At 39.0% G+C, this 13,871-nt stretch overlaps 1 protein-coding gene across 1 annotated transcript; it reads right to left on the minus strand.

The window, feature by feature from the left end:
* Positions 1-3,133: 3,133 nt before the first annotated feature.
* Krt26 (keratin 26, type I) lies at positions 3,134-9,427 on the minus strand. The gene is made up of 8 exons (XM_013037204.1): positions 8,996-9,427; positions 8,203-8,285; positions 7,662-7,818; positions 7,374-7,535; positions 7,162-7,287; positions 5,765-5,982; positions 4,259-4,326; positions 3,134-3,285 (listed from the first exon to the last, which is right to left on the minus strand). The coding sequence occupies exons 1-8, from the start codon at positions 9,425-9,427 to the stop codon at positions 3,134-3,136; spliced, it is 1,398 nt and encodes a 465-aa protein (XP_012892658.1).
* Positions 9,428-13,871: the final 4,444 nt, after the last annotated feature.

Below are 13,871 nucleotides of genomic sequence, written 5' to 3' on the forward strand. Positions count from 1 at the left end.
TGCTCTACCACTTGAGCCACAGCGCCACTTCCGGCTTTTTTCTTTTTGCTTATGTGGTGCTGTGGAATCGAACCCAGAGCCTCAGGCATGCAAGGCAAGCGCTCTACCACTGAGCCACCTTCCCAGCCCTAGTTTTTTTTTTTTAAATAATTGGAATTACATCAAATCTGTAGATCATTGTAGCTATCATGAATCTTTTTAACAATCCCAATTCTTCTAATCTATAGACATGGGATATCTTTCCATTAAATTTGGTTTCTTTAATTCCTTTCATGTTTTATAGCTATCAGTATAAAGATCTTTCACCTCTTTATATTTTTCTTCTATTCTTTTATGTTATTGTTAAAGGTGCTGTTTTCTTGACTTTCTTTTTGAGAGAGTTTGTGATTAGTGAGTAGCAATGTTACTTTCAATTGTTGACTTTGTATCTTACAACTTTGTTGAATTTATTTATTAGTTCTAACAGACTCTGTGTGTGTGTGTGTGTGTGTGTGTGTGTGTGTGTGTGTGTGTGTGTTGGTCCTGGTGCTTGAACTCAGGCCTATTCCAGAGCTTTTTTTGATCAAGGATACTGCTCTACCACTTGAGCTATACCTCTACTTTGGTGGTTAATTGAAATAAGAATATTATAGACTTTTCTGCCCTAGACCAGCTTAGAACTGTGACCTTCAGATTTCAGCCTCCTGAGTAGCTAGGATTACAGGTATGAACCACCAGAAACTAGCTAATTCTAACAGATTGTAATAAAGTGTTTAGAGATATATTTTGTAAACAGAGATTATTGACTTTTCTAATGTGGCTGTCTTTAATTTCTTGTAGGATAACGACTTTGGTGAGGATCTCCAGTGCTATGTTGAATAGAATTAGTGAGAATGGATGCCTTTGTTTTGTTCCTGATTTTAGAGGAAAAGCTTTCAGTTTCTCATTAAGTATGATGTTTAATGTGGGCATGGCAATATGGTCATGATTATTGTTACTATTATTATTATTAATTATTTTGGTGCCAGTATGTGGGCTTGAAGCTAGGACTCAATATTTGTGTTCTAACACTTGAGTCATAACTCCACTTCTGGCTTTTTGGTGGTTAATTGGAGATAAGGGTCTCATGGACTTTCTTGCCCAGACTGGCTTGGAACCACAATTCTTAGATATCAGCATCCTGGGTAGCTAAGATTACAGGTGTAAGCCACTAGCACCTGACTGAATTTCTGTTTTATATCCTATGTAGTCTTCCTTTTATCATTTAACCACTTGAATTAAAAAAATATTCAGCTGTTTATTTGTATTCTTTAAAAAAGTTCATTCAGGTATTGATATGTGTATTTAATTTTATTGATCATTCTTACAACTATTCTTTGAGGAATTCTTTGGGATTTCATCCACTTTCATTGGAGTCCATTCTTGTGTACTTATTGGCTTCTTGAAGACCTTTGTTGCATTGTTTTTATTTTTTATTTTTTTGGTTGGTTGTAGGGCTTGAACTCTGGGCTTGGGTGCTGTCCTTGTGCTCTTCAGCTCAAGCTGAATGCTCTACTGCTTGAGCCACAGCACCACTTCCAGTTTTCTAGTGGCTTTATTGGAGATAAGAGTCTCATGGACTTTCCTGCCCAGGCTGGCTTTGATCTGTGATCCTCAGATCTCAGCCTCCTGAGTAGCTAGGATTACAGGCATGAGCCACCGGTGCCTGGCTTTTGTTTTTAAATTTGTCTTGTATTTTTGAATTGGGATTTGCATATCAAGCTCAAGTCATTGGGAGTTTTAATCACTTGTTGTTCAGTTTGAATGCTCCCAGTGTTCAGGAAGGACTGATGAGTGGCAGGATGGAGGTAAACTTTTTCATCATCAGAGTAGGGGTATAGCTGAGTATTCAAACATTCACCTGTGGAAGTCAGGATACCAGGCCTGACTTGTGGCATCACTCAGGCTATGGAATACCTACTGGAGTCTCTTGTAGTGCCTAGTGTACAGGTTGGTGCTAGATGTGATTTGAGGGAAGGGCTGGTTAAAGATCAGTTGTTCATTTCTGTGCCTCACTTGAGAAGCAGGCCTTTTTTTTTTTCTTCAGACCACAAGCTAGTGTGCAGCCCATGGTCTAGCATGGTCCCTATGTTCCCCAGGTGTCCAGTTTGTGCCCCTAGGGGCAGCAAGGGGAAGCTTGGTGGTGTTCCTGATGAGTTCTTCACTCATCATTCTTATTTTTCTATTCAGCTTACATTGTACTAGACAGCAGATGAGGATTGTCTGTAGAGTATTGTTGTTTTAGTTGTCCCAAATTAGAAAGAAGTCCGCAGTAGAATGTATACTTTGTGGCAAATATAGACTGGCAACAGTTTTAAAATATTTCTGTCTACTATATGAGAATGAACAGTTTGTGTGTATGTGTTCATGCTGGGGCTTGAACTTGAGGCCTGGGCACTGTCATTGAGCTTTTTTGCTTAAGGCTAGTGTTATATCTTTTGAGTTCCACTTAGGGCTTTTATGGTAATGACCTGGAGATAAGAGTTTCATGGGCTTTCCTGCCCAGGCTGGCTTTGAACAGCAATTCTCAGATCTCAGCTTCCTAAGTAGCTGGGATTATAGGATTGAACCACTAGCAGTGAGTATGACCAGTTCTTAATTATGCTGGGTGTCATCTTTTACATCCATACAAGCCTAAACCCAAAGTGATTAGGTTATTTATGTACTAGTGACATATTTGGGCCTAGAGGTAGGGTCAGTGTACTTTCCAATATGTCATTATTAATTGAGGTAAATGCGATCCTGAAGTATATTGTTTTTATTAGTATTGATTTAATGTTGTCACCTATAGATCAATGGTGGAAATTTAAAGGAATCAGATTAATAAAAAAAAACTTGTGACAGGAACTTTTTTTTAATGGAATGGCAAAAGAAACACACACACAAAAAAGACCCACAGAGTAAAAGAGAAAAAAAAACTAGGCAGAGAGAAAGATGTTTTCTCCTCTTGAAAGGATTACATGCAAAATCCACGAGAAAAGTTAAAAGGAAATGAGATTATAGACCTTTGATGTTTAAGGTCAGAGTGAATAATTTCCTTGGGTGACTTGAGCAATGGGATAGGGCAAAGGGGCAATGCAAAGCTTGCATTGTTTTTAAAATAACTTTATCCCTCTTAGGATGCTTTAGTAGGTAATCGTTGCTCCATTGTAATGTTGCTTATTTTAGAAGATTTTTCTTCCACTGAATGAACTCTCAGTGAAAGGACATTGCCCAGTTGATCTAGCTCTTCAACCACTGTCTTGACAAAAGATTCTTCTGTTGAATCTAAAATAAAATAAAGTGCAGGGATCATTTGTAACAAGTCAAAAGGTATTTAGTCACTGAAGGTATGCTTTTTAAAATCTGTTGTACATTTACAGAAAATTGAGATAAAACACTGTATCTGAAATCAACATTTCACAAGCCCTGGGACCATCTATTTTTTAAAAAAATATTTATCACTTTTTTAAAAAGTGTAATGGGTATTTGGAAGCATAAATGAAATCTGAATTAACATGACCTAAGCATTGGGTAAGAACAGGCCTGAAGTATATTTTTTTGTTTTTTTCCATATATATTTTTTATTGTAAAAATACTGTATAGAGGGGTTAGAGTTACATGAGCAGGGTAAGGAGTACATTTCCTATCGAGCATTGTTACCTCCTTTGTTTTTCCCCTACCATCCTTTCCTTCATCATGGTTTTTTTTTTTTTAAATACCAGCTTTCCTATTTTGTGCTTTAGCATTACTCTTTTATCAAAGCATTGAACCAATGAAAGACCATATGCTTCAGGAAAGAAAGATGTTGGGGATTGAGTTTTCTTTTTTTCCAATAATTTGATCGCAGCCATTGTATAGAGATATAAAATACAAATATTAAGAATTGTTATGCTCCCGCCTGTAATCCTAGCTACTCAGGAGGCTGAGATCCGAGGATCATGGTTTGAAGCCAGCCAAGGCAGGAAAGCCCATCAGACTCTTATCTCCAATTAACTACTAAAAAAGCTGGAAGTGAAGCTGGGGCTCAAGTGGTAAAGTGCCAGCTCTGAGTGAAAAAGCTAAGAGTGCAAGGCCCCGAGTTTAAGCTCTAGTACAGGCACACACACACAACACACACACACACAAATTGTCATATATCCTCATATGTCTTCATTCACTAGAACTAAACTTAGAATAAATTTCATTTGGCTAACAAAGTTTTTATTTAATAAAGCTGAAATAATTTAAAAGAATTATCTTTAGTAAACGCTTTTTATACCTTTGATTTGATTTTCAGAATTTGCAGACTTGCTTTCTTTTGATTTAGGACATGTGGATTCACTTCTTCTGTGAAGAAAAGAGTAAATTACTGTATTTTTTTCTTTTAATAGGGAACTTATAAAAATATGAACTAGAAACAAGAATTTTGGAGTTCTCCTTTCAGTAAGTTTAAATTCATCTATATTTAAGAGACACCAGTATACTTCAAAAGAGCTTAAATAACTGTTTATGATTAGAAATTTCCTACAACCAGATATTATTTCATCTAGCAATCTGGTAACTCCAGATTCTCCTTTTTATTTTTTATTCATGCCTGAAGTGCCCACTTACTAGGTGGGCTAGGCCTAGAAATACAAGTAGTTTAGTATAATGCTTTCTTAGAAATCAAGCATTGATGTAAAAAGTTACATATACCAGGAAAGGTGCTGTCAGGTAAAAAAAAAGTATGGTGGCCATGAAGCATATTTTGTACTGAGAAGGGAGCCATCACTGTTGGGTTCTTGGGAAAATAGGTTGTAGAGGGGTCACCCTAGCCTCCGAGGATACAGAGATGTTACCTACTTGTCCGGTGGCCATGGCAAGTGTGTTGTTATAGTCCTTGATGACTGAGTACCTTTCATGCATAAGCTATTGCCAGAGCATATTATGAGCCACTTGTGGCTGAGAACAGTTAAGAAAATGGTTTTGGTATTATCCAAACTTATCAATGAGGAAATTGTGGTTCAAATTTACCCAGTGTGTGAGTCATATCAGAACTATAATTCTAGGGCCCTTTTTTGCTCTTGGCTGACAAATGGTGGTGCCTCTCCAATGACATCTTCGTAATCATCATTGCTCAACTTTGGTAGAGGGTGTGTGTGTGTGTGTGGCAACTTTTAAGGTATTAAGAAAATAAGTGATTATACGGGATGTGTTTAAGCTAGGCGCTGGTGACTTAAACTTGCAATCCTAGATACTCAGGAAGCTGAGATCTGAGTGAGGAATTTCAGTTTGAAGTCAGCCTGAGTAGGAAAGTCTATAAGACTCTAATTTCTAATGAACCACCCAAAAGCCAAAAAGTGGAGCTGTGAGATAAAATGGTAGGGCATTAGCTTTGAGTGAAAAAGCTAAGGGACAGCATCATGGCCTGGAGTTCAAGCATGAGTACCTGAACTCACACACACACACACACACACACACACACACACACACACACACACACACACACACAGAATTTGCTTAAATATATATTATAGAAAACACATTCTCTTTTGATTAAACTACTAGGATTAAATATTACATACTTAATTGTCCTTTATATCATTATACACACAAATATTTTACCTACTTAGAACTTTGGTTTTTCAAATCTGTTTTCATTTCACTTGAATTAAATAATGTATACAACTAAAGATATTTAAGAATATAATCTTTAACAAATTTCAGGATACAGTATTGGTATAATATTCAGAGAAAGACTCGGTCATTGTGAGGTAAATCCCCCCTCCCCAAAATCAGTATTTACCTTTCTTCTCCATCTAATAAGTTGCAATATGTTTTGATTTCTTTTTCCAAAAATATTTTGATATCAAGAAGCTGATCATGCTCCAGCTTCTGCCCTTCTGTTTCTGTTCGGATCTGTTGTAGTTGCTCTTCCTTCACACCAATCTGATCCTGGATTTGTTGGAGCTGAACACAGTAATTTCCTTCAATCTCAGCCAAGGAACATTCATAAGACTGTTTCTGAAAGAACAAAGGAAAGCAAGGGAGAATGGCATGTTTGTATTTTAAGCATACCATGGTAGAGCCCAAGTAGTTTCAACTGAAAAATCAAAATTATCAAGATTAAAAAAAATCATCTCCATTGAAAATATCATTTTTTAAGTTTTGGTGTTGGTGAGTTAGAAGTAGTATTTATGGACAAAATTTTGAATATTTATGACACATTATATTTTTAGTCATATATAATTACATACACTGTACTTAGTGATCTATTTTAAGCTGCCAGTGGGGCTCACACCTATAGTCCAAGCTACTCAGAAAACTGGTATCTGAGAATCACTGTTCAAAGCTAGCCTGAGTAGACAAATTAGAGACTCTTATCTCCAACTAACCAGCAAAAAGCTGGAAGTACAGCAGCTTTGAGCAGGAAAAGCCAACCCGGAGCTCAAGGTCCTGAATTCAAGCCCTAGTACTGGCAAAAAAAATAAGATATGTATTATATCTTATATATAATGTAATATGTTTATATATATATATATTTATTTATCTATGCACATATAGTGCTATGGTTTGGATAAAAGTTTGAATGTATCCCCCAAGAGTTGTAGTTTGGAAGTTTGGTCCTAGTATGGTAATGTTAAGAAGTGCTGGGAACTGGGTGCTGGTGGCTTATGCCTGTAATCCTAGCTACTTGGGAGGTTGAGAGGACATGGTTCAAAGACAGCTGGGGCAGAAAGGTCTGTGAGACTCTTATCTCCAATGTACCACCAGAAAAGCAGAAGTGGCACTGTGGTTCAAAGTGATAGAGCACTAGCTTTGAGCAAAAGAGCTCAGTGACAGTGCCCAGGCCCTGAGTTCAAGCCCCACGAATGACAAAAAAAAAGTTCTGGGATCTTTAAGAGGAGAAGCTTGGTGGGAAATAATTAAGCCATTGAGGATGCTGCTTTTGGAAGAAATTATTAATAGCTCCCCTGAAAGGGTTGTTACAAAATAGTGATTTCCTCCCCATCCCCACATATTCTAATGTCCTGTCCTTCCACTTGCTTTCTTCCTCTTCATGTATATCCACCAAGATGTGGTAGTGCCAGGTTGTTTAGATTTTCAGTTTCCAAAATTTTCTAAGTACCTAGCCCCGTGCATTTGTCATAGTGATGGCAAATGGACTGACAGGTATTTGATTCGGTAGCAACTTCTACGTACCATAGCCATGAGGGACTGAAGTTCTATTTCCAAGGTTTGCAGGTTGCGTTTCAGTTCTGTCAGCTCACATCTGGCTGCTGTGAGTGCTCCCGAATCATCTGAGATCTGTTGTCGCAGGGTTGCGCTCTGAATCAGAATTGTCAGAAGGGTTAGTGGCTGGTCTCGATTGTCTACTGAACAAGGTTGGCTTGTGTGAGCCCCCATAGTCATACCTTCTCATTAAAGCAGGCCTCCGCATCTTTGCGGTTCTGCTCAGCCAGGTCCTCGTACTCGGCCCTCATGTTGTTCAACAGAGCAGTTAGGTCTACTCCTGGGACTGCATTCATCTCCACATTTACGTTCCCTCCAGAGGCACATTGTAGGACTCCCATTTCCTGGAAAGGGGTCAGTGTTAATGCTCAAGGGAGGAGTGGTTGTTTTAAATTGATATTCACTCCTGCGACGGAAGGTGAGGCAGCCAGATGTTAAGTACAAAGCCAAGGTGTAGGCTGCGCTCTCACCTCCTCATGGTTCTTTTGGAGATAGGTCAGTTCCTCAGTGAGGGCTTCACACTGAATCTCCAAATCAGTTGTACAAAGGGTGAGCTCCTCTAACACTCGGCGAAGACCACTGGTGTCAGCCTCAACGCCCTGGTGCAGAGCCAGCTCGTTTTCGTACCTTAAACATCACAAAGTGCTTGAGTATTTCTATCACAGACTGGTGCAAGGCAAACTTATAAAGACATTTGCTGATGTTTCTTACAAGGACAAACTGGTGAAATAATTTGAGAAACTGGTGAAATAATTTGAGAAACCCACTGATTTATGTATAGGTGTCCTTTTGTTAGAGCTGATTTTTGTCATCCGATGTGTTTGACAGTTGAATGCAGTATTGCTAGATTTAAAAAGTTGGTGATAGCTCTTTAGAAAGGTGTGTGAAATTGGATTTCTTTTGTAGAATCGTTTTATTAGCACATTTTTGGGTTTAGAAAGAAAAGATAAGTTCTTTAGCAGCAGTATTTTTATGTCTATGAACATCATAAATGACTTGATTTGAACCTACTTCATCCTGAAGTCATCAGCGGTCAGTCTTGCGTTGTCATTTTGTAGAATAATTCTGGCGTTGCCAGAGGTCGCAGAAATAATCTAAACAGGGTAAGTTGTGAAAAATGTGAAATATGCAAAGTCAAAGGACCCTCCAGATTTCATGACTCCATGACAAGCATCTGTATTAAGTACCATTTTTTTCTATGTTCAATGAACTTTAGATTTCCATCAGATAACAGTTATCCTGAACTTAAATGTCACATGGTCTCTTTCTCTCTGTCTCTGTCTCTCTTTCCTTTTTTAAAAAAATTTATTGGTCATGGGGCTTGAACTCTGGGCCTGGGTGCTGTCCTGCTCTCTTCACCTCAAGGTGCACGCTCTACCACTTGGGCCACCGCACCACTTCCTGTTCTCTGGTGGTTTATTGGTTCATGAACTTTGCTGCTTGGTCTGGCTTTGAACCATAATCCTTAGATCTCAGCCTCCTGAATAGCTAGGATTACAGATGTGAGCCACTGGTGCCCAGCCTTTCTTTTCTTTTTTTTTTTTTTTTATGCCTGTACTTGGGGCTTGGACTCAGGACTTCTCATACTACCTTGGCTATTTTTACTCAAGGCTAGTACTCTACCACTTGAGCCCCAGCACCACTTTTGGCTTTTTTTTTTTTGCTGGTTAATTAGAGATAAGAGTCTCATGGACTTTTCTGCCTGGGCTGGCTTCAAACCACAATCCTCAGATCTCAGCCTCCTGAGTAGCAGGGATTATAGGCGTGAGTTTTCAGTGCCTGACTCAAGTCTATTATTTCTTACCTGTTTTTTCAAGTCTTCAATGACTGGGAAATAACTGCTGTAGTCATGATCAAGTCCCCGGCAACAACCAGGCCCGTATTTCTCATACCAGCCCTTGATCTTCAGCTCCAGCTCCGAGTTGGCCTTCTGTAGGGCACGCACATGGTCCAGGTACAAGGCCAGGCGATCGTTGAGGTTCTGCATGGTCATCTTCTCATTCCCAGAGAGGAGGCCAGCCTCATTTCCAAGAAAACCAGTGCCACTTCCTGGTGCCCCATTATGGCTGCAGCTCCCCCCTGAAGAAATGCCTGCAAGAGCAGAAGAATAGCTGCTTCCTGCTCCCGACCCAACACACATGCTGCCGGCCACAAAGCTGGTCTCTCCACGAGACAGCCGGACAGACTCAGCCCGCGAGCACATCCGCCTGGATCCACCAGGAAGCCGAAAAGACATGACAACAGCCCAGCTAGCGCCCCTTTTCCAGACTGGGACAGAGCCAAGGCCACTTTGTTCAGAGCGCGGCTCCTGTGGCCTTTTATAGTGTCCAGAAGTCCTTGCAATCCACCGGAGCCCACCTGTAATAAAGCATTACTTGCATCCTAATTGTTGTTTTCACCATTGGGTGATTTTTTATAGTGTCCAGTAGGTGACAAAATGCCCCAGGGACATATTTTATATATGAAAAAGGTGCCAGGTAGAGTCAGGCTAAATCATAGCTTTAAAGTCCTAGTGGTAATCATAGTTCACAGACCTCGGAAACCATAATTTATTTTTACAAAAATTTCTTTTTTCCTTCCTTCCTTCCTTCCTTCCTCCCTCCCTCCCTCCCTCTTTCCCTTCCTGCCTGCCTGCCTGCCTGCCTGCCTTCCTGCCTTCCTTCCGGCCTTCCTGCCTTCCTGCCTTCCTTCCTTCCTTCCTTCCTTCCTTCCTTCCTTCCTTCCTTCCTTCCTTCCATAGTGCAGGTTGTCCTTGAACTCAAAGTCCTCCTGTCTCAGCTGTCCAAGTACTGGGAGTACAGACATACATCACCACACCTGGCTTTGTACATCTTTCTCACCTCAGGAACAGAGTCTAGATTTTCTTCCCATCCAACAAAGGATTAGTTATTCAAGTGAGAAACATTCATTAAACTTGTGCTACGTATATGTGCAGGTTTCTTCATGATACTCACTTTAACGAGTTTTTTAAAAACTAAAATCAGACAATATTCAGCAATATTTCAATAGTGGGAGTGTTTTAATTGATTTAAAAAATTTGTGAACAAATAGCATTCCTGCTATCGCTTGCTGATCTGTCTCACTACAAGTCATGAATACATGGTCAATGTATATTGAAATTTCTTGATTCTGTAGAACATCAATTGAACTAACTTCGGAATCTCCAAATACTTCACTTCCCTGCCTCAAAGATATGACTTATTGTTCTTTAGTTTAAGTGGATATATTTAAAACATTTTGGGTTGTTTTGAGACATAAGTTTGATACTGACCAGTGGGGAGTGAAAGGTCTGGAGAGAGATGTTTCCATCATGACCTGAAAATCCCTAACTGCGATACCTATGTTAGTTGTCATGGGTAAGATGTTTTCTTCTTTTGCCTTGATACCCTTGGGCAATTAACCAGTCTCCTTGTGGCTCACCCCTATGAAGTAAATATCCTCAACCTCAACTAAAGACTCAAATCATCAGTGGCTCCCATAATGAATGACTTATAAGACAGTCTGAAGAGCACATTTTGAAAATACTAATTATATTATTATAATGAAGTGGACATGTTAGACAGGGTCAGAGCTCTATCACTTACAATGGTACTAATTGAATCGGTCAACTAATTACAGGCTTAGTGGTGAAGCAGTAATTTTTTTCCCTGAATGAAATTTTTCATTGTTGTGGGTATCGAATATATTGAGAAATATCTGATGTTATTGCCAATAGAAGACATGGACTATCTTGTGGATTTGAATGCATGGGTTTTTCTGACCAAGGAATATTAAAAAATAATTAATATGAAAGTAACTCAGACCACCAATTCATGATTGCATAGTGCATAGGAAGAGATTCATCTTGTATTTAGAGACTTACTACTGATTTTGTTGTGACCTGGTCAAAATTTTAATCAGAAAAACAAAATGTATTGTCAGTATGATAGTTTACAAGGGCTGAGATTTTTTTTAGATAGGAAGTATTATGAGGTTGCAAAGTATTATTAGCATAATCTATTTATCTCCAGATAGTTTATAAATACTAATTAACTTCACATCTTTTGCAAAATAAGTTAAGCATATATTATAAGCACCATTTGGGGGATGAGTTGGCTCCCAGACTAAAGTGGCTGCATAGATCATAGACCGCTCTTCCTCCATCAAAGCAGGCTTGGGACACATGGTACTTACCTCCTTCCCAAAGGTCATTCTCATTGACTCATCATGCAAGACTCCTGAATTCTCTTAATCACAAGCTTCCTCTCCATGACTTACTTTACAAAGTTCAGGTACGGATTAGTTCTTTTTGGAAGTGGAGGATAGATTTAACAAATTTCCCGGGCCACTTCGGTCTAGATGTTTATTCTTGGAGAATGGTTATTTTATTCATGGTATGAAAGCAGTATCTAGCAACTTACTATTCATCTTTTTTTGTGGAGAATCCATTAGGAATTAGAATGTTACAGAATGTGTGTAGTAAAGCTCTTCAGAATAATCAAATAGAATGAACCTTGAAGTTAGGCTGTGCCACTGTCTCATTTCAGGATGAAGTTTTTCATGATGTCATCTTACTCTAATGACTATATGTTAATTCCCCCCCATATATTTAGGATTTCATTTTTAAAAAACATTGTTGCTTAAAACTCACACTCTACATTTCTGTTAGTCAAGCTTACAAAGGAAATTTTCTAGAACACAAGTGAGATTTTCTCATTAGATTGCTATGCATTTTTTTGAGACAGGGTCTTAGTATGTGACAATGTTTTACTATGTAACCCAGCCTAACTTTTAACTCAATATGGACCCCAAGCTGGTTTCGAACTCATGATCTTCCTGTCTCTGCCTCTCAAGTGCTGGAAGTGATTCCTAGTTAGTTTTCATATTTCTTTAGAGAATCAGGTTCTGGTATGTTAATTCTTCTTGCCAAATGGCTCGCTTGGTTTGGGAAAGAGACTGGTGACTCTGATAACCTCAGATTGACTAATGGTTGAGGAGTTCTCACCAGAATGGAATTATTATGTCATGGTCAAGTCCACAGACTGAAAGTCAAATTTGCTGGATTCTAAATACCTCCTGTTATGAGCTGTGTGACTCTGGGAAAATAAAAATTCATCTCTGCCTCAGTTTCTTTACCTGTAAAATGAAAATGATTTAATATCTACCTCAAAGGGTTTTGTGAGAACTAAATAATTTTTATTTATTTTGCCAGTCCTGGGGCTTGAACTCCGAGCCTGGGCACTGCCCCTAAGCTTCTTTTGCTCAAGACTAGCACTCTACCACTTGAACCACAGCACCACTTTTGGCTTTTTCTGTTTATGTGGTACTGAAGAACTGAACGCAGGGCTTCATGCATGTTAGGCAAGCACTCTATCACTAATACACATTCCCAGCCCTTAAATAATTTTTAGAACAGCACTTCACATATAGTAAGTGTTGGTTATCTATTGTTATCGATTCTTTCTGGAATCAATAAAAAGAAAAGTCCTAAATATTATTCACATATTCTCTCAACTTGGTTCTACTGGTAAGAGTTTATTTCCTGAGTTATAATGAGTTGGTGGTCAGACATCTCAAATATTAAAGAAATCCAAGCCAACCAGTTAAAAATATTAAAAAAAATTGAAATGGCTATTTTAAAGCAGTTTTAGATTCACAACAAAAGTAAGAGAAATGTACATAGATTTTCTGCATATTCCCTGCTCATATAAAATCAGTCTCCCCCATTACCAACATCCTCAACTAGGGTGGTACATTTTTTTTGTCAATCCTGGGGCCTGAACTCTGGACCTGGGCAATGTCCCTCAGCTCTTCAGCTCAAGGCTAGAGCTCTACCACTTGAACCACAGCACCACTTCTGGCTTTTTCTGCTTATGCGGTGCTGAGGAATCGAACCCAGGTCCTCATGCATGCAAGGCAAGCACTCCAGCACTGAGCCACCTTCCCATCCCTAGTGGTACATTTGTTTCAGTTGATTAATCTACAATGACATATCATATCACTAAACTTCATGATTTGCATTTGTGGTTGTTCTTGGCATTGTACATTCTATGGATTTGGACATTGCTATAATGTCTGTCTACTTATCTTCTGTACCTGGTAATGGAGATCTGTTTTATAGCAAAAGCCTTTTAGATTGGCTTCCTTCACACATTAATACATATTTAACTTTCCTCCATGTCTTTTTATGGCTCCATAGCTCATTTCTTTATTTTGTGTTGCGTTTTATCCTATTGTCTAGATCAGACCATTTCTTTACTCATTAACTCACTGAAAGACATTTTGGTTGCTTCTAAGTTTGTGCCATTAATGAACAGAGTGACTATAAATATACCAATGTAAATTTTTGTATGGTTATACTGTGTGTGTGTGTGTGTGTGTGTGCGTGTGTGTGTGTTGTATGTATGCTGGTCCTGGGGCTTGAACTCAGGGCTTAGGTACTATCCTTGAGGTTTTTATTTTAATTCAAGTCTAGCACTCTTGATCCATAGCTCCACTCTGGGCTTTTGTAGTTAATTAGAGATAAGATTCTTATAGACTTCCTTTCTGCTTTGCCTGGTTTCAAACCACGATCCTCAGATCTCAGCTTCTTTTTTTTTCTTTTTCTTTTGGGTCCGGTCATGGGGCCTGAACTCTGGGCCTGGGCACTGTCCCTCAGCTCTTCAGCTCAAGGCTAGCGCTCTACCACTTGAGCCACAGCG

The sequence above is a fragment of the Dipodomys ordii genome, unplaced genomic scaffold (assembly GCF_000151885.1).
Source record: "Dipodomys ordii isolate 6190 unplaced genomic scaffold, Dord_2.0 Scaffold7, whole genome shotgun sequence".
Classification (NCBI taxonomy): Eukaryota; Metazoa; Chordata; class Mammalia; order Rodentia; family Heteromyidae; genus Dipodomys; species Dipodomys ordii.

What these genes read in the sequence shown, in the direction of transcription:
- Krt26 (XM_013037204.1), bottom strand. Translation starts at nt 9,427, where the DNA reads ATGTCTTTTCGGCTTCCTGGTGGATCCAGGCGGATGTGCTCGCGGGCT. An exon ending in TTGAAGACTTGAAAAAACAG is followed by an intron (nt 8,286 to 8,995) that starts GTAAGAAATAAT and finishes TACCCTGTTTAG; the next exon opens with ATTATTTCTGCGACCTCTGG. An exon ending in TCCAAAAGAACCATGAGGAG is followed by an intron (nt 7,536 to 7,661) that starts GTGAGAGCGCAG and finishes ACCCCTTTCCAG; the next exon opens with GAAATGGGAGTCCTACAATG.